General features: G+C 36.2%; 3 protein-coding genes across 4 annotated transcripts; 1 reads left to right on the top strand and 2 right to left on the bottom strand.

Annotated features, from left to right (window-relative positions):
* Positions 1-1541, top strand: LOC121775190 (probable xyloglucan endotransglucosylase/hydrolase protein 7). Its single transcript, XM_042172221.1, has 4 exons — positions 1-305; positions 380-480; positions 628-824; positions 894-1541. Exons 1-4 carry the CDS (start codon positions 125-127, stop codon positions 1282-1284), a joined length of 870 nt encoding a protein of 289 aa, XP_042028155.1. The 5' UTR covers positions 1-124; the 3' UTR covers positions 1285-1541.
* Positions 1542-1994: 453 nt separating this feature from the next.
* Positions 1995-6367, bottom strand: LOC121773538 (E3 ubiquitin-protein ligase FANCL-like). Of its 2 annotated transcripts, none has more exons than XM_042170415.1 (11): positions 6155-6367; positions 6016-6087; positions 5633-5703; positions 4617-4734; positions 4455-4529; positions 4233-4347; positions 4029-4086; positions 3857-3928; positions 2968-3098; positions 2709-2832; positions 1995-2402 (listed from the first exon to the last, which is right to left on the bottom strand). In XM_042170415.1, exons 4-11 carry the CDS (start codon positions 4713-4715, stop codon positions 2327-2329), a joined length of 750 nt encoding a protein of 249 aa, XP_042026349.1. In that variant the 5' UTR covers positions 4716-4734; positions 5633-5703; positions 6016-6087; positions 6155-6367; the 3' UTR covers positions 1995-2326. The 2 variants fall into 2 exon arrangements, with proteins under 2 accessions (XP_042026349.1, XP_042026348.1); XM_042170414.1 differs by having other exon boundaries at positions 4617-4695.
* A 10780-nt stretch (positions 6368-17147) lies between these two features.
* Positions 17148-18538, bottom strand: LOC121775341 (homeobox-leucine zipper protein HAT22-like). Its single transcript, XM_042172420.1, has 3 exons — positions 17998-18538; positions 17833-17912; positions 17148-17734 (listed from the first exon to the last, which is right to left on the bottom strand). Exons 1-3 carry the CDS (start codon positions 18430-18432, stop codon positions 17449-17451), a joined length of 801 nt encoding a protein of 266 aa, XP_042028354.1. The 5' UTR covers positions 18433-18538; the 3' UTR covers positions 17148-17448.
* Positions 18539-22548: the final 4010 nt, after the last annotated feature.

Below are 22548 nucleotides of genomic sequence, written 5' to 3'. Positions count from 1 at the left end.
TTTGTATTAGCTGTGTGGAAAGCTCTCTCTCCCTGTCTCTCTACCTTGTAGGAGTAGTACAATATAAATAGCCCCAGATTGGGATTGGGATTGGGATGTTATATTACAGCTGAGGAAGGTAGAGATGGCTCAATCCATGATGAGTCGACTGATAGTATGTATTTTGGGTTTGGCATTGTCTAGTTTGAGCGTAAATGGTCGGCCTGCAACCTTCAGTCAGGACTTCAGAGTCGCATGGGCCGACTCCCACGTTCGCCAATTGGATGGCGGCAGAGCCATTCAGCTCACTCTTGATCAATCCTCTGGTATTGTATATACTTTTCATATTCTTTTGTTTTGTTCAACTAATTAATAATTTGATGGCCATGTATTATTGAAGGTTGCGGGTTCGCCTCCAAGAACCAATATCTGTTCGGACGTGTGAGCATGAAGATCAAGCTCGTCCCCGGTGACTCTGCCGGAACTGTCACCGCCTTCTATGTATTCATTCCTTCATTTTTTTTTATTTTGTTGTAACTCCACATTAGTATGATATTGTCTGTTGTTTTTGCTTTCGAGACCTTTTTGGTCTCAACTTATATATATACTCCTATATACTAATTTGTGGATGTGTGCATACATGTACAGATGATCTCAGACTCGTTCAACATCCGCGATGAGCTGGACTTTGAGTTCCTGGGAAACCGGTCGGGACAGCCCTACACCGTTCAAACCAATGTGTACGCCCATGGTAAAGGTGACAAGGAGCAACGGATCAATCTCTGGTTCGACCCCTCTCTTGATTTCCACACTTACACCATCTTTTGGAACCATCACCACATCATGTAAGTCCCCACATCATTCATCATTCTATTAAAACTACTATGCTTATATATTTAATTTGGTTTTGGCAGATTCTCTGTGGATGAAGTGCCAATAAGAGTGTACAAAAACAATGAGGGAAGAGGAATTCCATACCCAAAATTCCAACCAATGGGAGTCTACTCCACTCTATGGGAGGCCGACGACTGGGCCACGAGAGGCGGCCTGGAGAAGATCAACTGGAGCAAGGCCCCATTCTATGCTTACTACAAAGACTTCGACATCGAAGGCTGTCAGGTTCCGGGGCCAGCTACCTGCGCCTCCAACCCCAGAAACTGGTGGGAGGGCGCAGCCTATCAGCAGCTGACCCCGGAAGCTGCCAGGCGCTACCGCTGGGTCCGCACCAACCACATGATCTACGACTACTGCACCGACAGGTCCCGCTTCCCTGTCGTCCCACCCGAATGTCTCGCCGGAATATGATCATATATATGCTTCATTCTCTATATATGTTATACAGTACTACTATAAAGCAAGCTAAGTGTGAGTTTATTTGTTTGGTATTGAGTTTCTTGTAATGTGTATATCTTGTAATATGGGATTGGGAAGCTGATGTCGGTGTAATTCTTGAAAGCGATATGTTTTTTTTCCCTCTCTTTTGCGTGATGGTATATCAAGAAAGCCGTTATTCTTTCTTGAATTATTCATTTCCTTTATTATATACTACTACTATTGTCTTATGATATGGAAGATTTTTATTTGGTATATGTTGCATTTGGAAAACAGATCTGCACGAGACCCAGGGAACAATATTTTCCCATGAATTAATATTGTAAGCCAATCATGTCCAAGTATTGGATATTATTAATTTTTTTGTAAAGATGTCTGATGTTTTTCTTCAATTCCCACAGTATCTGAATATATGTGAATATGTGACTTTGGTGTTGCATATATTCAGTCAAAAATCTTAGTACTGAAAAAAATGACAATGGTCAATGAGCTCTCATTTAAAGCTAAAAGAACACTTTGCGAGAAAAGTCTGGGAAAGTTGTATGGTGCAGTAGTAAATTTTGGACAGCATACATTAGTTTCCAAAAATGTAATGTATAGGAAAAGAGAAGAGATGGGGTACTGGAATTGCAGTAACTAAATTGTGCAGTGTTAAAGATATATGGATATGATAAGCAGAGACAGAGGGAGGCCCCATAGCCAAAGGGGTTGCAATTCAACTTGTAGGATGAAGAATCTGTCATTGCGTGGGTCCAATCATGACTAGATATCAATCACTACCAGCTGTAGTATTGCACACCAAATCTTAATCGGAGATTCTCATGCAATACCAAAACTCATCATATTTGCATATAGTAAAGCAAACTAGGGATTTGTTCTCTCAACACACATTTCCAATGGCTGACATAGATTACAAGAGCAATTACTAGACTATTCTTCACATATTTCTCTACACTTTCACCCCCCCTTAAGATAGGAACCAGTGTTTTGTGCTCTAGGGTAATAGTAGTAAATTTTACTTCTTCATGCCGAGTTTGACTGCAACGGGATCTGAACAGTAAGGGCAGTTCCCGAACAGAACATCAAATGACCTATATTCAAATGCAGATGCACATTAGCATAAGATTATAAGAGATACAAAGTATGATGATGGTTCATTCCAGAGATTTAGCAATATAAATCCATGCTAGGCAGAACTATATTCTGACACGATACCTGGCTATGGAACTTAAGAAATATGTGTGTGTGTGTGTTGTTCGTTTATTTCTTGTTTCTTCTCTTTGAACTGAAGTTATTTACTTCCTTTTTACTGCTTTATCTGCTTTTAGTTTAGTAGGCCTCATGGTTATCATGAACATTTACATAAAATTGAGTTATAGTGTAAGAGCATAACTTACTGCCTTGTCGTCGTAATAGAGCAGAGCCAATCGCCAAGACAAACGCTGTGGAATGCTCGATTGCAGCTCCCATTTTCACATGAATAATCAGTTGCAGTTCCACTCTTGGCACCAAGTTCATCATCTAGAAGCAAGGAAAAACCCAATGGTTATGAATGTGTTTCCAACTAGGTGGTAGAGGCATGGTTAGAAAACTTGAGGTAGCTTGTGGTGAGTGGCAGCAGTGTCAATTCCAGCAAATTGGAAGTCGAAATGGAACCTGTCGGAAGGTATTGAGCATAACAAATGCCACATTCAACTTGCTCCTCACTCTTTTGGAGATGTGAAGGTTGTGGTAACTGATTTCCAAATATATGCAGAAGATTTTCAGGACATGATTTTTCTCTTGTCCTATTTCCAGAAAATGTGAATATTACTTAAATATCAACTAAAATCTAAGAGAATATGTTAACAAGCATAAGAAGCTGTATGCCTGTATTGAATAAAGATCGTTAATAAACAATACAGTGGCAGTGACACAACACTTGGCAGCATAAACAGATGCAACAAAAGTATGTAAGTACTTCATGAGGTTCAAGCAACTAAGACCCAATATATCATATGACAAAAAGATTTTATTTTATCTATATTTACAACATATGATAAAGGTTTGGATGGAGGAAATATGAAAATGTCATCTTAGAAATATAATTGACCGCACCAATTAGACATGACAATGCTGTACGCAATATATTACCTCAAAATACCAAGAAGACCAAAGCAACTTTTCATTTATCAGAACATCATTGCAGGTTAGTTTTAGTTCTTAATAATCTTGCAAATAGAGCTAAATACAACACCAATTTTTTAATAAGTTTCAGCATTAAATGAGGCTTTAACTTTAGGGCAAATTCAAATTGAGAATATCTGACAGCATAGTACAACAATATCAGCAGCACTTTGTAGTGTTTTATTATTCACATATATTGCCAAACATATACATAAGACAGCCCTAACTAAGAAAAAACAGGTTCATCCATGATATCCAGAAGATCAGAACCATAAGCATGCACCCTATATTATGCACAACCACATGATAGAGATTCACATTCACTACCCGATAACTTGTCTAAGGCGGCAGAAATAGTGAAAAAAGATTTTGAAAGTACCATTTCTTACAATTTTGCTTCCAAATATCTCTCAAAATGTTGACTTCCGTATCTGAACCAAGGAAGCGGCATCTACCAGATTAAAAGTCCAGTCAGTACAAGAAATTCTGATACCATTACTAATTGTACTAGAGATTTTAAAAAGGCGTGTTGTTTGTTTAGAAAATCCTACTCTGGCAAGGATCTTGGATCATCGACATTGATAGATAGTACAATACAGCAATCATTTCCTAGAAAAAGTCAATATTGGCAGTATGAGCAATAAACCTAGGATCTGTATGAGTTATTAAAATTAGTTCAATAGACAGCATTTGATTTGGTAAAATGATTTTTCCGTGATGTTTAAGATCTCTAAATACTAATCAAACAAACTAACCTATTTTTATCTGGCGATACGACACTGCAAGGTGAGAGTGCTTTGGATCAATAACGCAAAAAGACCGATCAATGTCATCTAAAGTCAACCAAAAGTCCTGGAGCTTATCCACATGCTAGGTACAGCAATGACAAAATAGAAATCATGCATCAAGAAATGGCAACAGAAAACAAGTTTTATTAATTAACAATTGGAAACAAAATTGAAAAAACTTCCACCAACCCTCTTAAACTGCTGGACAGCATCTCTTAATCTCGAGTTTGATGACCATTCCGGATGAGAATTATAAGGCACATCCTGAGGGCATGATGGAGATCTTAGTTCCTACACAAATTTCTGGAGAACAATCAACGAAAAAAGATGTGGTCATGGAGAAATCCAAACCGCTGATAATGAAGGTGGAGACCTTGGATAGGTCTTATCCAGGGTTATCTCCAGAATATGCGCTCTCCTCTTATTGTCCCTAGCACATGTACCATTCATGAATCATGACTAAGAGCATCTACGAAAAATATAAACAGTAATAAGGAAAAATAAAATAGCAATAGACTGATTTCCGGGTCTTATTAAGTTTTTACCTATTTCAATAATAATATTTCAGATATTCGGTGAAATGTAAAAAACGATCTATTCAGACTCATGCATCAAAAAGCAAGATGAAAAATGAAATGTAACAATCAGAAAAATAGTAAGCTTTCTGAGATAACGTTACAATTTGATATACTGACTTGTTAATGTGCATATGTAGATTCTAAGTAAAAACCTTTTCTATGTAAATTGGAGTGCAGGAAGAGTGATGTGCCCAGCAAAAATTGAGGCCAAATAAATTTACAACCAAGCAATTTTTATATCAAGAAGAACAAGGACTATAACGAAAAAGATGAATGGGTCTAACTCCCTCTCATTCAAGGTCATTTTATGAAAGCACTTACTATAGACCATGTTACACCAAGAGCATTGAGCCTCATGCAGAAGTGCTTCACGTGCATGCAGTTGAAACTCGAAACTAAGCTCAAATACTTGGACTAGTTCCATGTCATAATTCTGTTTATGATAAATGAAGAAAAGTGGACTTTGTACATCACTCGGAGCATCTTCCCTGGTCTGCAATAGCAGTACTACTTTGTTCCCATCCCATTTAATTCATCGTGCATAATAAACATCAAACAGAACAGCATTAGGTATAAGCCTTAATGCTATGATAAATTCTCCTGAGTGATATTCCAAATCCACTATTAGTGAATCATGTCTACACACTCATATACAAACTGGTTTATTTCATTTCTTATCGCTTAAAGAATGGTATTTCTGAGAAAGGAAACGCAACATGCTCTGCGACATTGAAAATTCACAGCAACATACACTGTTTCAGTAATGTAACTGATAAATCATATGCTTACATGATACGGAACCTAATAAATGTCAGATCATCCCCCAATTTCACAAGGTGCTCCCATCCAACCTCTTCTACCTGTAGATGTCCACGAATTAATCCTAGAGATCTAAGTGTGAAAGCCTTCATAGTTTATCAAAACATAAATCAGTGATCATGTCATAACATATAAGAACATCTGCAACTCAATCAAGCACTTTTGCAACAGTTGTAAGGGTATCCTCTGTTATCGAATATACATTGTGTAGAAGCGCATGGGGGATACACGCACACACACAACTACACTCCAAAAAATTAACAATGCGCATTGTGTCGAAAGCTCGTATACAACTCATACCTAATATCTAGACGCTAGATAGTACTCATCATTAAATCTGAAGAGAAAATTACCTCCGTGTATATTCTGCGGCAGAACGAAGACGACATTGCCAGCTCTCGGCATCTATTTTTGTAAGTGAATTTCTACAATGCCGGAGACACAATTAACACGCAATTCATCCAATGTCTCTGAGATTATAATGAAATGTACCTTGCTGCCGACTTCCATCTCCGAATCCATAGCAAAATTAGTCTCCAATTGCAGCAAACACCGTCTCTGATAGAAGTTAAAACTCGTGGAGCAAAATTGGAGTGAATTATACAGTAACCCGAAACGGAATATACAGCTTCTTTTAAACTGTGTCAAACATATGCAAAACCGTGCAGTTCCGGCCAATTTCTCGGCGGCGATTAGCGAACGGTGGTGGTCAAATAATGGCACTTTATTTTGTATCATTTTTTTTGTAGGTTTCTATCACTGGGCACGTTAGATAATGGGCTTATCACAATTGTAGCCCAACTTATTGTACAAAAAATGGATCCAGCCCAATAAATATTTAAAAACAATTACGAAAAAATTAAAAACAATGGCTTCCATTATTTAAATTGGAGGTTTTAGATTTACATGTTACGAAAAAATTACTACTTTGCTTTTGTCGTGTGTTATTGCAGCCACTTTTTGGATTGCATCCAATATTTGAAATGTGAATCTACCCAACCCCATTATTTTGAATAAATTTGATTGAAATATGGAAAATAAAAGAATTCGAGAAACGTTGGAAATATAGACATGGAATTAAAGAGTAACAATTTTGCTAAATCAAATTGACAGAGTATCTGAAAATTTAGACGTACATAAAAGCGAAGTTAATGTTATTCCAACAGCAAAGTAATAAATGTACATTATACATAAAATTAAGTTTGAGCATTAACTGTATACAAATTTAACATTATGAGTTAATAAAAATTAGTTTTAATAACGATTTAGTAACCGATCCACGTTAAATTTATATTTATTACCATAAAATAGATCCGACTAACAAAAAGCAGAAGAACGTAACCAAATAGATGCGTTTTTGTTTAAAGTTTGCTGGGAACTATTCGATCAATATTGGCATATTTTATGGAGTATATTATAGAAAAATGGAGTACTATATATATGTGTAGGTAAAATAAGTACAAATATGACACCAAAATTGTAAAAGATAAACAACAATACTCTTTTATTATATACGAGTAATATACACATCATGTATTCGAACACATCACATATATGATGATCAGGGCCAGAACTAACTAGTAAGAAAGTAACTACTACTACTATATATTAGGGTTTTAAGCGCAGTATTTTTTTAATTTAAATTTGTATAACTTACAAAAAAATGGTTTCAAAGTACGCATATATATCGAATTGATGCATAAAAAATTATAAAAATAGTTGAGTTTCTGTTAATATTTTTTTCATGATGATATTATCCATAAATATATAAAAGTTGAAATGACACTATTTTCTTGTTGGGGAAGTGTCTGGTTACATTATCTTCTAATTATAACAATAATTGGTGTGCGTGTGATTGTACCATAAAGAATTAAATAATGGTGCTGATGATTGATTGTTAATCATATTGGTTGCTAATTATTAATGTAATATAACCCACCCTATTCATACATAATTTGTGTATAAAAATACTACCTTTATAAGCCGATGATGAAGTGCAGTAAGTAAGACGATTACCCTCTAACTAATTGGTGGTTCAAGACTCAAGTTACTATAGGATAAATAGTGAATCATTTTTGTTTCTCTTGAAATAAAAAATAAAATAAAATTACTATTTCATATAAGTTGAATCAGATTTCTTCATAGAAAAAAAAGTCAAAATGCATATCTAAATATAGGATTTTGATCAAAATAACCTGACTATGGGATTTCTTATACGCATGCCATTATTAGTAGTAGATTTTATATTTTATAAATTCATATTTGAGGTCATTTTTTTTATTATTTTAGGTCATCTTTCTAAAATAATTTAAAAGCAGTACTTACAATCTTAGTTATATCTACAAATGACCTCTGTATTCTTAATTTAGTGTTTTGCAAGAAGATTGAATTTTGCAAAGATGCTAACCTCTAAATATATTTGAAATTAGCCATGAACATTTAAAATATTTTAATGAGTAGTCGTTTCAAACAAAAATGACAATTGTCACCAATTACTATAAAAACAATTTAGAAAAAATGGAACTTTTCTTCTTGGATAACACGTTAACTAAGATATAGATAAAAAATAACTAATTATTCAAACAAGAAGTTTATTTAAAAATAAAACTCTCAACAAAATTAGTATTACAATTTTTTATTATTATTAGTTTTTTCATGTGCATATACAATAAATGATCACGGTGATAAAATAACAAAATAGATATAAAAATGGAAATAAAATATCTTATTATTTTAAATGATTAAAATAAAAAAAAAAAGAAGATTCTATTATATAATTGAATATTTCTAAGAGTTGTCTATTTAAGTGTATTATCTCAATCATATTATGTATTATACGATTATTCGATATGAAAGGCATACATACTTCATTTATAAATAAATACACACACAATAAATAAAAACAATTATTACTACCATATTTGTGTTAGGAATTATTGTATTCATCTCATGAGCGCAGTGGAAATTGCATACAAGAATTACAGATCTAGATTCATAATCATATTGTAAGTTGAGCATGTAAAACACAACGGAACTAAATCTTACTTGTTGTGTTGTTTTCTTCTACGATTGGATCCTGCAAGTTGAATCCACTACTATCGAGGTCCACGTGCAATCCAATCCGATGCAAGAACTATCCCGGTACAATTGGTACAATTGCTCCGTAGAAGAATGCTAGGAATTCTCTCTACAAAGCATTACCTACCGTTACTCTATTTCTCATGCCCCACTCTATTTCTCATGCCCCAGAATGGAGAATAAATAACTATTATATAGATGAAAAGTCACTAGGGTTCCATGATTGTTGGGCTTATGGACTAATATAATTGTAGCCCGACTATAATTTTTTAATCTATATTAATCTAATTCTAGCCCATTTCCTTTCAATTTGCATATACTATACATTAATCAAGTTATGTTTCTATTATAGTAATAATATTTATATAAATGACCACACAACATAGATACACGTACACATAATCTCTTAAAAATGGATTATAAACAGTTTGAATTGTAGTATTGAAAATTATATTGGCATTATTCCCAAAGTATGAAAAGTGATAAAAGAAAAGGTTTTGAGTTTGGGTTTGGACTTGTAAATTATAGCAAGATGATTGTTTAATTTGATAGTTCCTAGTGAATGAATTAGAGCTCAATCTTATGAGTCGAGGGAAATCTAAATAACTTAATTTAATTATAAACCACTCTAATAGATATAAAATGTTTTGCTTATAAATATAGAACTTGTGAAAAATCACTTTCAATCCAAACATGAAATTAGAGGTGGCGTCGAGTCAGCCACTCTAAAAAGGCATGTCAATGCGCCGACAATCGTTCAACGTTCGACACCTGTCCTCTATTTTTCTTACAACACACTACGTATCCAATTTCATTAATTTTAATAATTTCAATTAATGAGACTAAACGCCACTTCAAATAATAATATTCACACACAACACAATCCTTATATTTGCTGCGACTTGTCTGCCCTTTCTTGATTCTCATAGGTCATTTTCCCTTTATATTTTGAAATTGGGAAAATTGAATTTATTTGATCGTGTATGTGTATGTATGCTTCACTTTAGTTTTCTTTCTCTTCTGCAACTCTTCGATTATGATATTACAAAAGGGCAGGCTGTTGTATGGAAACACAATACTTCGACTTCTTCTTGTCATCAGTTTAATCAATATTGCAAGCAATCAATCTTTTGTCTGGAAAGAACAGGAAAATGATGGATTACGTCATCGATGACCTAAAATGAGCATTTAAACTAATATGCATGGGGTTTAGGTACTAATTAGAGGGATGTTAGCTTTGAGAGTGTTACAATCCAACACTCTACTACTACTTCAATGATTTACAGTATATCAGGAGTTTGTAATTATATGTAAATGTAAATTGGATATAATACTCCAACGGTCAAAAGCATATAAGGAGTAATAGATTAATTAATTACGTAATTACTACAAAAAAATACAACAATTACCGACGAATTACCGATATCGTTTGTGACGGAGGTTGGCGCATACGCTTTGAGCCAAATTTACCCAACTTTTACCAACGGATATCGCCATTGGAAAATTTAACCGTCGGAAAATATTTTAAACAATGAAAATTTAAAAAATTTTATCTTTGAAATTATTCCGACAGACGTCCATCGTCGATAACTTAATATCAATGTTACCTACGGATAGATGTCTTCGATAGAGTTGTGGGGTTTATTAATATAATTATTCCAAAAAATGAGAATATTAATTACCAAGGTATTAATATCGAAATTAAAATCAGAGTGATCAGAGTGCTATTCCAGTTTTAACCCTGCGACGGTTATATCGCATATCATTTTCTTCTTCTTCTTCTTCCTTTTTGACCTAGCCCCCGTTGCTCCCCTCCTGTTCGCCATTTTCCCAATGCAGCGGGATTCAGACAAATACATTCCGTCAGTAACACCGTTTACTGTTTACTAAAATACAATGACCTTAAATTTCATATATACTGTAATAATCTTGAAAGTTCTTGTAAAATATCATGCACACTTTCGATTAATCAATATACAAATTGATTAACTCTCCCTGTACTCGAACTCCTCCCACAAAATTCTAGTTGATGTACAGACACCATGGACAAGAGTAAAGAATAAAACTAATCACTTTCAGAACCCAATAAACAGAAAGAAAAAAAATCTATGTGAAGGATAAATTATGTCACAAAAATACATACTCGGTTAAATTTATTGTGACGTCGATGGTTCCCTTAAAAACTATTTGACGCCCATGGTGATAAGTGACGATAACAATGATGATTTGGTTGTCACATTTGAAACTCGTAGTTTCCACGAAAGTCACTTGATAATGATTGTTCCTTTGGTTTGCATTTTCCACTGCCATTATGAAATTTTATACTCCATGTTAATTCCGTGATTAACTACTAAAGAAATAAAACATATAAAAGAAGAGACAAAATAAATCATTTCCCATAATAATCAATTTTTTGAATCACTTTTCGTTACAATGTCCAAACGTATAACATGAAAATAATTCAAACCCACACATCATATATATTCTTCTCAACGTACAAATAAGCCTCTTGAGTAATTATGATACCAACATGGATTTTAAATATAAATCTTTGATTTTTATTTAAAATTTAATGTTAAGGTTATAATACAGATTTGTTATTTTATAATACTATAGTAAATAAGTAAAAAAGCATTTTGGACATGGAAATAATTTAAGGTTAATTAGATGGCACAAAATAATTTTCAAGCACCAATAGGTATGGACGTGCAAGTATATCAGTAACTCTTTATATTGATGATTTATTTGTACTTTGTAATAATGGAGTGCTCATTTCAGTTGGAAGAAGCTCGGCTAGAAAGGAGTTCGGTAAGCTCGGCTTACCGAGCTGGAACTAACCTGGAACTAGCCGAGAAGAAGAAGAAGGCAGAAGTCGGTAAGCTCAGCGGTAAGGAAGCTCGGTAAGGAAGCTCGGTATGGAAGCTCGGTAAGGAAGCTCGGCGTTGAGCTGGAATGAGCCGAGAAGGAAGAGTTCGGTTGTAAGCCGAGAAGGAGTTCGGTTGTAAGCCGAGGAAGGAGTTCGGTCTTGAACCGAGGAAGGAGTTCGGTCTTAAACCGAGAAGGAAGAAGCAACCTAGCCGAACTAGCCGTTGGAGCAGCAGTTAGTTAGCTAAGATGTAGCGGTTATTCTTCTTGCTTTCTTGATTCTTCTTGTAGTTAGTTAGTAGCAGTTGCTACTTGATTATAGAGCTTTAAATAGCTCACCGTGTATGTAGTTTAGAGTAGAGTTTAATCAATAAAGAGTTTTCCAGTTTTCTCTCCAAGATTATCATCTTCAATACTCAAAGTGTGAGTGTGTGTGTTTTCTGCATTGTGTGATCTCATACAACAGTGAGTGTGTGTGTGATCTTATTGAGTGTGTGAAAGCCTTGTGTGTGCAAATCCTAACAAGTGGCGCCGTCTGTGGGAAAGGGATATTGAAACTGATTTGCAGAGGATCAAACGGTTTCAGAGATGGCAGCAAGGCTTGATGCAGAAAAGTTCACAGGCAAGAATGATTATGGCCTGTGGAAGATGAAGATGAAGGCGGTTTTAATTCAACAAGGCTTGGCGGCAGTTCTTGCAAAACCAGAGGAGAAAGGAAAGGCTCCAGTGCTTGATGAAAAAGCTCAGGCAAAGATGGAGGAAATGCAGCTCAAGGCACATTCTGCAGTGATTCTGTGCCTTGGAGATAAGGTCTTGAGGGAAGTTCAAGAAGCCAAGACTGCGGTGGAGATCTTGGACAAGTTAGATGAAGTTTACTTGGCCAAGTCCTTGGCTAACCGGCTGTATCTCAAGAAGAGGTTGTATGCCTATAGTTTTTCTGGAGATAGGTCCATCATTGAGCAACTAGAGGAGTTCAACAAGATCATTGATGACCTGGGATCTGTTGATGTCAAGATCTCAGATGAGGATAAGGCCATTCTCACCTTGAATGCCTTGCCTAGCTCGTATGACCAGCTAAGTGATGCAATTATCTATGGAAGAGATAAACCTATCACCTATGCAGAAGTCTATTCAGCCTTGATGGCCAAAGAACTCCAGAAGACAGCCAACAGAGGCTCTGCAAGCTCCAATGTTCAAGCTGCAGAGGCCTTGAATGTGAAGAAGTTCAAGAAGCAGAACTTCAAGAAGAAGTTTGAGGGCCCTAAACCCTCAAGTTCTGATGCTCAGAAGGAAACCAGAGCTTGCTATTGGTGCAAGAAACCTGGACATTTGAAGAAAGATTGTCATGCATGGAAGAGAAAGATGGCCTCTGAGGGACACAATCAATCTGATTGTGTGGAGAGTGCTGATCCCCCGGCTCAACTCATGAATATCAGTGATAGTGGGGTCAGTCATAGGTGGATAATGGACTCGGGGTGCAGCTTCCATATGTGCCCCAATAGAAGCTGGTTTCATGATCTTCAAGAAGCATCGGGTACGGTTGTTCTTGGTAATAACCACATTTGTCAGATCAAAGGAATAGGGAAGGTAAAGCTAAGCCTACAAGATGGCTCTATAAAGATCCTAACTGGGGTGAGGTATATTCCAGAAGTAAAGAGGAACCTCATCTCATTGGGAATGCTGGAACAGAAAGGGTTCACCATATTGATGAGTCAAGGAAAATTGTTTGTGAAATCTGGAGATGCAGTGATGATGGAGGCTGACAGAGAGCATATTCTCTATTATCTGAAGGCTAAGGCTGTTGATGGAGAAAGCAATGCAGTGTCAGATGATTCCATAATGCTATGGCACAAGAGATTGGGCCACCCAGCCGAAGGAAGCTTGAAAGAACTCATCAAGAAGGGTCTGATCTCTGGAGATTTCAACAAGATGGACCCCTGTGAGCAATGTATACTTGGAAAGGCTAAGAAGGCACCCTATCCTACAGGTATTCACTCTTCTACAGCCCCTTTAGACTACATACATAGTGATCTTTGGGGGCCTTCACCGGTGTGTTCAATTGGTGGAGGAAAGTATTATCTAGCTATCATTGATGACTATACAAGGAAGTTGTGGGTATATATTCTTAAAGAAAAATCTGAAACACTCACAAAGTTCAAGATATGGTGTAAGGAGGTTGAGCTAGAGAAGGGTAGAAGTGTTAAATGCTTAAGGACAGACAATGGCCTAGAGTTCTTGTCTGCTGAGTTTGATCTGTTTTGTAAAGAGAAGGGTATGAAGAGGCACCGGACTGTTCCTGGTAATCCTCAGCAAAATGGTGTTGTGGAGAGGATGAATAGGACAATCCTAGAGAGGGTGAGGTGCCTACTTCTTGGGTCTGGTTTGAGCAGCAGATTCTGGGGTGAGGCTGTGTATACAGCAGCCTATCTCATCAATAAATGCCCATCTACTGCCCTGAAATATGAAACTCCTGATTACATGTGGTATGGAGCTCATAGTGACTACTCAAAATACAAGGTGTTTGGGTGTGCGGCCTATGCTCATGCTAGGCAAAGTAAGCTTGAAGCTAGGGCTCTGAAATGTATCTTGCTGGGGTATCAGAGAGGTGTTAAGGGGTATAGGCTCTGGTGTATTGAGCCCGGTAAGCAGAAGGTCTTGGTGAGTAGGGATGTGGTGTTCTTGGAGGATCAGATGCCATTCCTGAAAGATAAGCCGGACTCCAATGAAGATGAGGGTGATTTCTTCAAGGTGGAGCCTGTGGGGGTTGGCCTAGGAGCAGGTGGAGTTATTGACTCAGGGAGTGAGTCTGATTCAGATAAAGAAGAGGCTCCAACTCAGGGCAACCAGGCTGGTGAGTCTATATCAGACTCTATCAGAGACTATCAGCTTGCAAGGGACAGAGTTAGAAGAGAAACAAGGCCACCAACAAAGTTCTCTGATGTTGTGTATTATGCTCTGTGTGCAGCTGAAGGTATTGATGGTGCAGATCCACTCACATATAAAGAAGCTATGCAGAGTAAAGATAGAGAAAGATGGATTGAAGCCATGAATGAGGAAATAGAGTCTTTACTCAAGAACAAAACATGGATTTTGGTGGACAAATCCAAGCTGAATAGAGATGAGATTGAAAAGGGGAGAGTGAAGGTGATTAAGATTAACACCTTGCACAATCCGGCTGACATGCTAACAAAGTCTCTAGGTAGAGACAAGTTTGATCATTGCAAGAAATTGATCAATGTTTGTGCAAGAACTAAGATGAGCCCTCAGGTGGAGAATTGTAATAATGGAGTGCTCATTTCAGTTGGAAGAAGCTCGGCTAGAAAGGAGTTCGGTAAGCTCGGCTTACCGAGCTGGAACTAGCCTGGAACTAGCCGAGAAGAAGAAGAAGAAGAAGGCAGAAGTCGGTAAGCTCAGCGGTAAGGAAGCTCGGTAAGGAAGCTCGGTATGGAAGCTCGGTAAGGAAGCTCGGCGTTGAGCTGGAATGAGCCGAGAAGGAAGAGTTCGGTTGTAAGCCGAGAAGGAAGAGTTCGGTTGTAAGCCGAGAAGGAGTTCGGTCTTGAACCGAGGAAGGAGTTCGGTCTTAAACCGAGAAGGAAGAAGCAACCTAGCCGAACTAGCCGTTGGAGCAGCAGTTAGTTAGCTAAGATGTAGCGGTTATTCTTCTTGCTTTCTTGATTCTTCTTGTAGTTAGTTAGTAGCAGTTGCTACTTGATTATAGAGCTTTAAATAGCTCACCGTGTATGTAGTTTAGAGTAGAGTTTAATCAATAAAGAGTTTTCCAGTTTTCTCTCCAAGATTATCATCTTCAATACTCAAAGTGTGAGTGTGTGTGTTTTCTGCATTGTGTGATCTCATACAACAGTGAGTGTGTGTGTGATCTTATTGAGTGTGTGAAAGCCTTGTGTGTGCAAATCCTAACATACTTAAACATAGCTGTGCAATTTATTTAATCTTAGAAGGAAACATTAAGGGATGCATGTATTTGAATCTTTACCGTATTTTGAAATCCTATACATGACTACTTTAATTTGTAAAGTTTGGAGTTGCTGTATGCACAATCAATTGTCAATAATAGTAATGGTCCTTTTGGAATTTATAAGAAAAATTAATAAACAAAATCGTGGTACAATTTGGCATTTGCACATAATCCATTTAAGCTAAAGTATACGTGTATATATAGATAGATATGTCCACATTAGTACTACTATTATTGAGGCCAATTTGAATTTCAGACCAAAAACTACATCCCTATCTAAATTACTTTCAAGTGTGAAAAACAATTTAAAGTGGTTCCCACACATACATAGCAACAATATGTTTATATATATTTGACCCATGCTAATTATTACTACTACAATGGGTTATAGTTTAAGTGTATATACGGAGTATATATTTTTTTAAAGTGTATGTACCAGTATCATTTTTATCATTTTTAAGTGTAGTCTTTCTATCACAATTGCTAACAAAAGATTCTCACCTAAAATTGTGATTTAAACCCGAATTTTGGTTCCTTCCGTCTCATAATAGATGACATACTTTAATAATGGTATGCGATTTTATGTGATGTTGTTTTTGTGTTAAGTGAAAAGAGAAAATAATATATTTATATTAATGTGAGAGAGAACATTTCCCAAAAATGAAAATGTGACATCTTTTATGGGACAAACTAATTAAAAGAAAAGTGTGACATCTATTAGAAGACGGAGAGAGTAGTATATATGTAGAAGGTATATATCATTTGGACTTCTCAAATGAAATTCTAATTGTAGATTAAAGTTAATCTTTCATATGTATATATATGCGTGTGCCATAATATGAGGGAAGAAGATAATTAGATGTTTTGAAAATAGAGAAGAAAGAGGTTAAGTGGGGTCAATCCAACCTAGACGTCCCAGATTTCATAATTTCATGTTAGCGGGAAAAAGATTGCCCCGTATCACTATGGTCTATGGTGGGATATCACACAATAAAAACATCACGTGGTCCCTGACCCACCAATCCTCAATTACTTTTCATTTTTCTAGTTTTTTATAATTATATTTATTCTTTCTATTTTTTGTCCGGATTTATAGCTATTTTTTTGTTAATGGTCTTGTTATCTTGCAAGTGTAAATTTAATGGAAATTCATTTTAATTTGAAATTATATTTTGAATTAAGGGGACTGACTATGAATATAAATTATAAAGTGAATCTCAGTATAATAATCAGTTGCATGTATTATGTTTACCTTTTAATCTAAATTAATTTTGTCAAATGAGATGAAGCTAATCCAAATATTTTATTTTCCAAGTAACGTTGAATTAAATGGTGCAAGCAAATTATTAGGGTACGTACACGACTCCATCCATACACTCGTTGCTTTCTGCATGCTGGCCAATCTTTCTCTCAATTCCCAAACATTCATCGCAATTAATTGTGCAAAAACAAATCCACGTGACCCAATCCTTTTTGTATTCCTGTCTTCACCCTTATATAATTTTCAATTAATCAGCAATTCATACATCAATAATTGGAAAAAAAGACTATGTGGGACAAAAAGGCTACATACAATGGGATAAAAACAATAATCCCTTCAAATATATCTTAAATAAAATAAATTACTATTACAATTTACAACTATTACACACGCTCAAGTGAGAGTGGGGAAGAAAAAAAAAGTAGTAATACTAAAAGAAAACATGATTAGTAATTTCCTAATTTCTGTAAATTAGATGAACATATATATCTTGCTTTTTCTACAAGCCCTTAACCGAATAAAAACAGGGTCGTGGGAATGCTTCCATATTTTTTCACGTATATACTACCGTTTTCCAATTTCTTTTTCTTTTTCTTTTTCATTCAATCAGCAAGCTGCCGACGGATTGGTGAAGGGATTATAAAAACGAGGCTTCGTCGGCGCCATAACATACGAGCTCTTGGCGGCGGTTTCGGCGGCGGCGCCGCCGATCCTCTCACAGGAAGGGCACATGGTGAGCGTCGCCGCCGGCAGCTGCATGTAAAGCGGCTGAGCTAATTTCAGCGCCTTCAGCTCCTGCAATTCCTTCTGCAGGCGGCGGTTCTCATCCGTCAGCGTCTCGCAGCATTTCTTCAGGAATTCACAGTCTACTTCCGTTTGCTTAAGCTTAGTTCTGTGGATTGAAATGTTAATCAATTTAAAATTGAATAGCGATTTAATGAAGAAATTAGGTCACCAAAATTGAAATTGGGGATAATTCGAGGATCGAACCTGGCTCTGCGATTCTGGAACCACACCTCGACCTGTCGCGGCCTGAGCTTCAATTCACGAGCTAAATCCTGCTTTTGTTTCTGATCAAATCAACAAAATCATCAAAATCAGGAGAGGAGATGAGATCAAGGTGTTTGAAGAAATTAGTGAGAGAGGAGGAATTACAGGGTTGAGAGTGCTGTGCTGCTTGAAGCTTTCCTCGAGAAGAGCGGACTGCGCTTTGGTGAGCCTGAGTTTCTTCCGGCCATTGGCGCCATCGTCGTCTTCATCGCTAGCTCTGGAGGAGACTCTCTCGATCTCGGCCTCCTCGCTCCCGATCTCCCTCTCTCTCTTCACGCTGACGTTGGAGAAGGACGACGCGCCGCTGTCTTGCCTGTAGAGGTCGGCGGAGTGACGATCGTTGAATATTCCGCCGCTCTTGTTGGCGGAATCGGCTTTTTTGAGGATCAGATCGTAGGTCTCGCCGGAGAGGCCGAGGGTCAGTGATGGGTCGGCGGTTTTGGTGATATAATCGAGATTTTTGGAGGGCTTTTTGGTGGTGGATGAGGAGAATCCCAGCCCCAAAACCAGGCCCGTGTTGCATAAATCGTCATAACCCATTTAAAAACAGAGTTTAGAGAGAAGAAAAGTGTGTTGTGTGTGTGGAATTGAAATGAGGAATGCGAGGAGGGGGGGAAGGAGAGGGTGGTTTTGTAATGGGAGGAAGGGTGGGTGGGTGGGTGGGTTGTATGATTATTAATCAACACAGGGAGGGGGAGGGAAGGGAATTTTGTGTGAGAGGAAATGGTGAAAAGTCAGTCACTCTATCTCTATGATTGTATCTATCTTTATGATTGATTCTTCTTTCTGTATGATGGAGTATTACACATACACACATGGTTGACCAAATGAACCCCACTTATTGTTATCCGATGATCAACAACGAGGAAACTAAAACACACTCTCACAAGTCAAGAATCCATCAAAAGAAGGCATGACGTGGTTTCACATGGAAATAGGGAACACACTTCAACACAATCATTCTCTCCGCCCCTTTCGCCACCCATTACCACGCCCAAACCCATTCCTTTTTTTTACTTAACTTTTCATTCTCTTTTACCCCTTCGCTCTCTCTCTCTCTACCAATATGCGATTTGACATTCAGCCATCCCCACTATAAGCATCCACAATGGTTTTCGCCCGGCCATAGCATAGCCACAAACTCCTTCTGCCACATCATCAGCACTAAAAATCCTCCTACCACATCATCAAAACAAGCAAATAGCCCAGCCATAGCCTAGCCACATCACTCAAAATTATATAAAACAAATAATGAACAATCACACAAAATACGGAATTAAATTTACTCCACAGATACGAGAAAATGCAACAATTTTATTTAAATTTTAAAAAATTTACATTTTAAAAAATTACATAAATAAAAAAAACTAACTCCGAGTAATCCTCCGCGCCCATAACTCTTCAATTAAATCCTTTTGGAGTCGAATATGAAGTGCAAATCGCGTATATATAGTGTTTAGAAAATTTTAAAAAAAAAACCGTTGGGCTATGAGTTGGGCGATCCGGGCGCTGCAATGGCGCCGAGCGGATCGCCCAGCGGATTTTGACCGCCTAGCGCTAGGCGAAATTCATTTCCGAAAAACCGCTCGGCGGTTTTCGGCTCCTGCAATGGTTCGCCTAGAAACCGCCTAGCGCCGGCGCTCGGCTAGGCGGTGCGCTAGGCGCCATTGTGGATGCTCTAACTATGTCATCCACCGCCTTTTTTCGTTACAACTAAAATTCTAGTAATTCACAAAGTATTTTATCACTAAATTCATAAAATTATATTCCTTTCAGGCTTTCATCAATACAAGTTTAAATATGAAAATTAATAAAATATAATAAAAATAGATAAAGTAATATTGGTTAGAACTGAGACTATATAGTTAATACTCTTTTCGTCCAACTGTTATTTCTTTTATCACGGAATTTAAAAAATTATTTTAAGTGAGTTAAGTTATGAGAGAATAACTTAAAAACGACGATAAAATAGAGAGATGAACAAAGAATTACGTAAGAAGCATAACAAGATGTGCTGTTTTTTTGTTAAACTATGAAATAACTCCATTGTAATGGTTCTGTCAAAAAGTATCTGTAAAAGTACTAGTGTTTATGGCAAAACTTTCTATATTTAATACTCCATCCGTCCCAGTTTAAGAGTAAGATTTAGTTATGATACGAATTTGAAGAAATTGTTGGAGTATGTAATAATTGAATTGAGGTAGTGATTGTTAGAGTGTGTAATAATTGAAGTGAGGTAATGGAAAGTGAGACACTTTTGACTTTTTGTATGTTTATGATTTTGTTTTGTTTTATTTTTATGAAAATAATGGCATTTGAGTGTAAATTTGATGAACAATGAGGTTAAATTTTATGTCCAAATATGGTAAATTCCAAATGTGACTCTTAAACTGTGACGGACTTAAATGACAAAATGTGACTCTTAAACTAGGACGGAGGGAGTATGAAACTAATTTTTGTGCACGGATTAAAATGGAAATCTAGAAGTATTACAATTGAAATAATGTACTAATTTAAATTTATCACTAGTATTATGTAAATATTAAATAATGAATAGTATGATTGTTATGACTGGTCATATTATGATTCATATTTGAAGCAAATAAATATATTCTAAAGAATAATAGTGGAAAGAAACGGTGTAGATTTGCAATAATGATTGGGCACTTTGTGTGAACATTAATTTTGAGGATAACGCTTTTAGCGGCTTGAATTTGGTGGAGATAAAGCAACCAATTATCACTATTTGGGAGCGGTTTATCTTTGAATTTAGCGGTGAATATGGAAGATGCGATAATGTTTTTAGGGAGGAAAGTCAAATAAAATTATTTTGAAAAGGTAGTGTTGATAATGGAAATGAGGAGTATTAGTTTTACTAATATTTACTGTTTAAGAGCAGACCACATGACATGTCTCTCACACCATGTTTGTTTTGATTAGTCGGAATTAGGGTTCTCACTAAACTCTTCCACCTTTTGCCATCCACAGGGATGGAATGTATTCTCCACAATCATAAATAGTGATTAATTCAATATAAAAAAAGTAGAACTTTTACTTTACTTTTTGGGTGGTTTGAATTCATGACTACAAATTGGCTGCTCAATTTAATGAGTCCATTGTAGATTTTTCAGGATAAAAAATGGTTATTTTATTTAAATCAGGTAGGGTTTGATGGGAATATGATTCATGAACACAAGGAGGATTTTTGCTTAACTAGAAAGGTGATGGGGAGTGGGGCCTACTAATCTGTAGGATTGCAAACACATTATATAATTCCTTGTCGGCTATGCTCATAAGTAAAGTTAGGCCACCACTTAATCATCAATTACTCTAATCATCTCTCAACTCACTATATAGCAATTATTGTCTGCACTATTTTTCCGTTCTCTCCTTCCAACTATACTCCCCATTTTTTTAAAAACTAATTTAAAACTGAAACTATGCACGTATGTATTACTCACTTCGTCTAAAAATGATCTATTTTTCATTTTGATTTGTCTCAACCAAGATAACCTTATACTAAATCTGAAAGCATTTTTATCTCTATTTTTTTCTCTCTCTCTTACTGTACTCTCTCCTCTTAATACATAAAATAAAGTTGCATAAAATTATGTGCCGTCCAAGGAAGGGATCATCTTCCTTGAGACGGAGGGAGTATATGAGATTATAATAAATGTCGAACTAATTTCTAGTGCCTAGTAGCTGAACTCTTTATTTGTAGTTTGTGTTAGTTCATTTTAGAACATTTATAATTTATTTTCGGTTCGTTTTAGTTCATTTTATACAAAGTTTACTTTAAGACTATTTTACTTCATTCTTTCTAAAATGAAGTAAACGATCGAATAATGACCTACTTCCTCTGTCTCATAAAAATAGGCTAATTGGGGATGACACTGGTTTTAATGTGTATTGGTATAGAGAGAATGAGAAAAAAAATAGTTGAAATAATGTAGTGGATGATGGGGTCCACAAATGATAAAGTGAAAGAGAATGGGAAAAATGTTTCCATATAAATGGATTTGGACTATTTCTATTAGACAGACGAAAAAGAAAATTCAGTCTATTTCTATGGGACGGATGGAGTATTTGTTAGTTCGATAATTCGGCATTAGAAATTAGTTTTGCATATATTACAACCCAGTTGACAATGGGTAGGGTTAATATCAAACGCATAACAGTTGTGTAAATACCCTAAGTGCAGCGTATGTAATGCCTAGAGATCTAAAACTTTTGCCCGGCATTAACTATATGTGAATAGAGCATTAAGGACCTAAGCATTACATACGCTGCAATTAGGACATTAACCACAACAGTTACTAAGTTTTGATATGCTCCATTAGTTGACAATTATCCTAATAATAATTATCAATTGGGTTCAGGACCTGGAGTGATAAAAGTCTTCATTAATTTCTCTCATATCTGAGATCTTGTTGTCATAGAGTAGTATTTAATTTTAGTTTATCTACGTATTTTCTTAATAATTGTTGAGTTACAAGCGAAAATACTAATATAACTTCAATTATTTGCAGAGACGAGCCCCAAAAAAGGCATGAAATATATGCAATGCAATGCGTGTTTCACCACATCTCATACAATTTTCATGACCTAAAATTTTGAGCATGAACATAGCAATTCAAATTTAGGAAACCGGTTCAT

This window comes from Salvia splendens, chromosome 17, assembly GCF_004379255.2.
Source record: "Salvia splendens isolate huo1 chromosome 17, SspV2, whole genome shotgun sequence".
Lineage (NCBI taxonomy): Eukaryota > Viridiplantae > Streptophyta > Magnoliopsida > Lamiales > Lamiaceae > Salvia > Salvia splendens.
The sequence above is the reverse complement of the archived record's forward strand: the minus strand, read 5'-3'. Positions and strand labels throughout refer to the sequence as shown.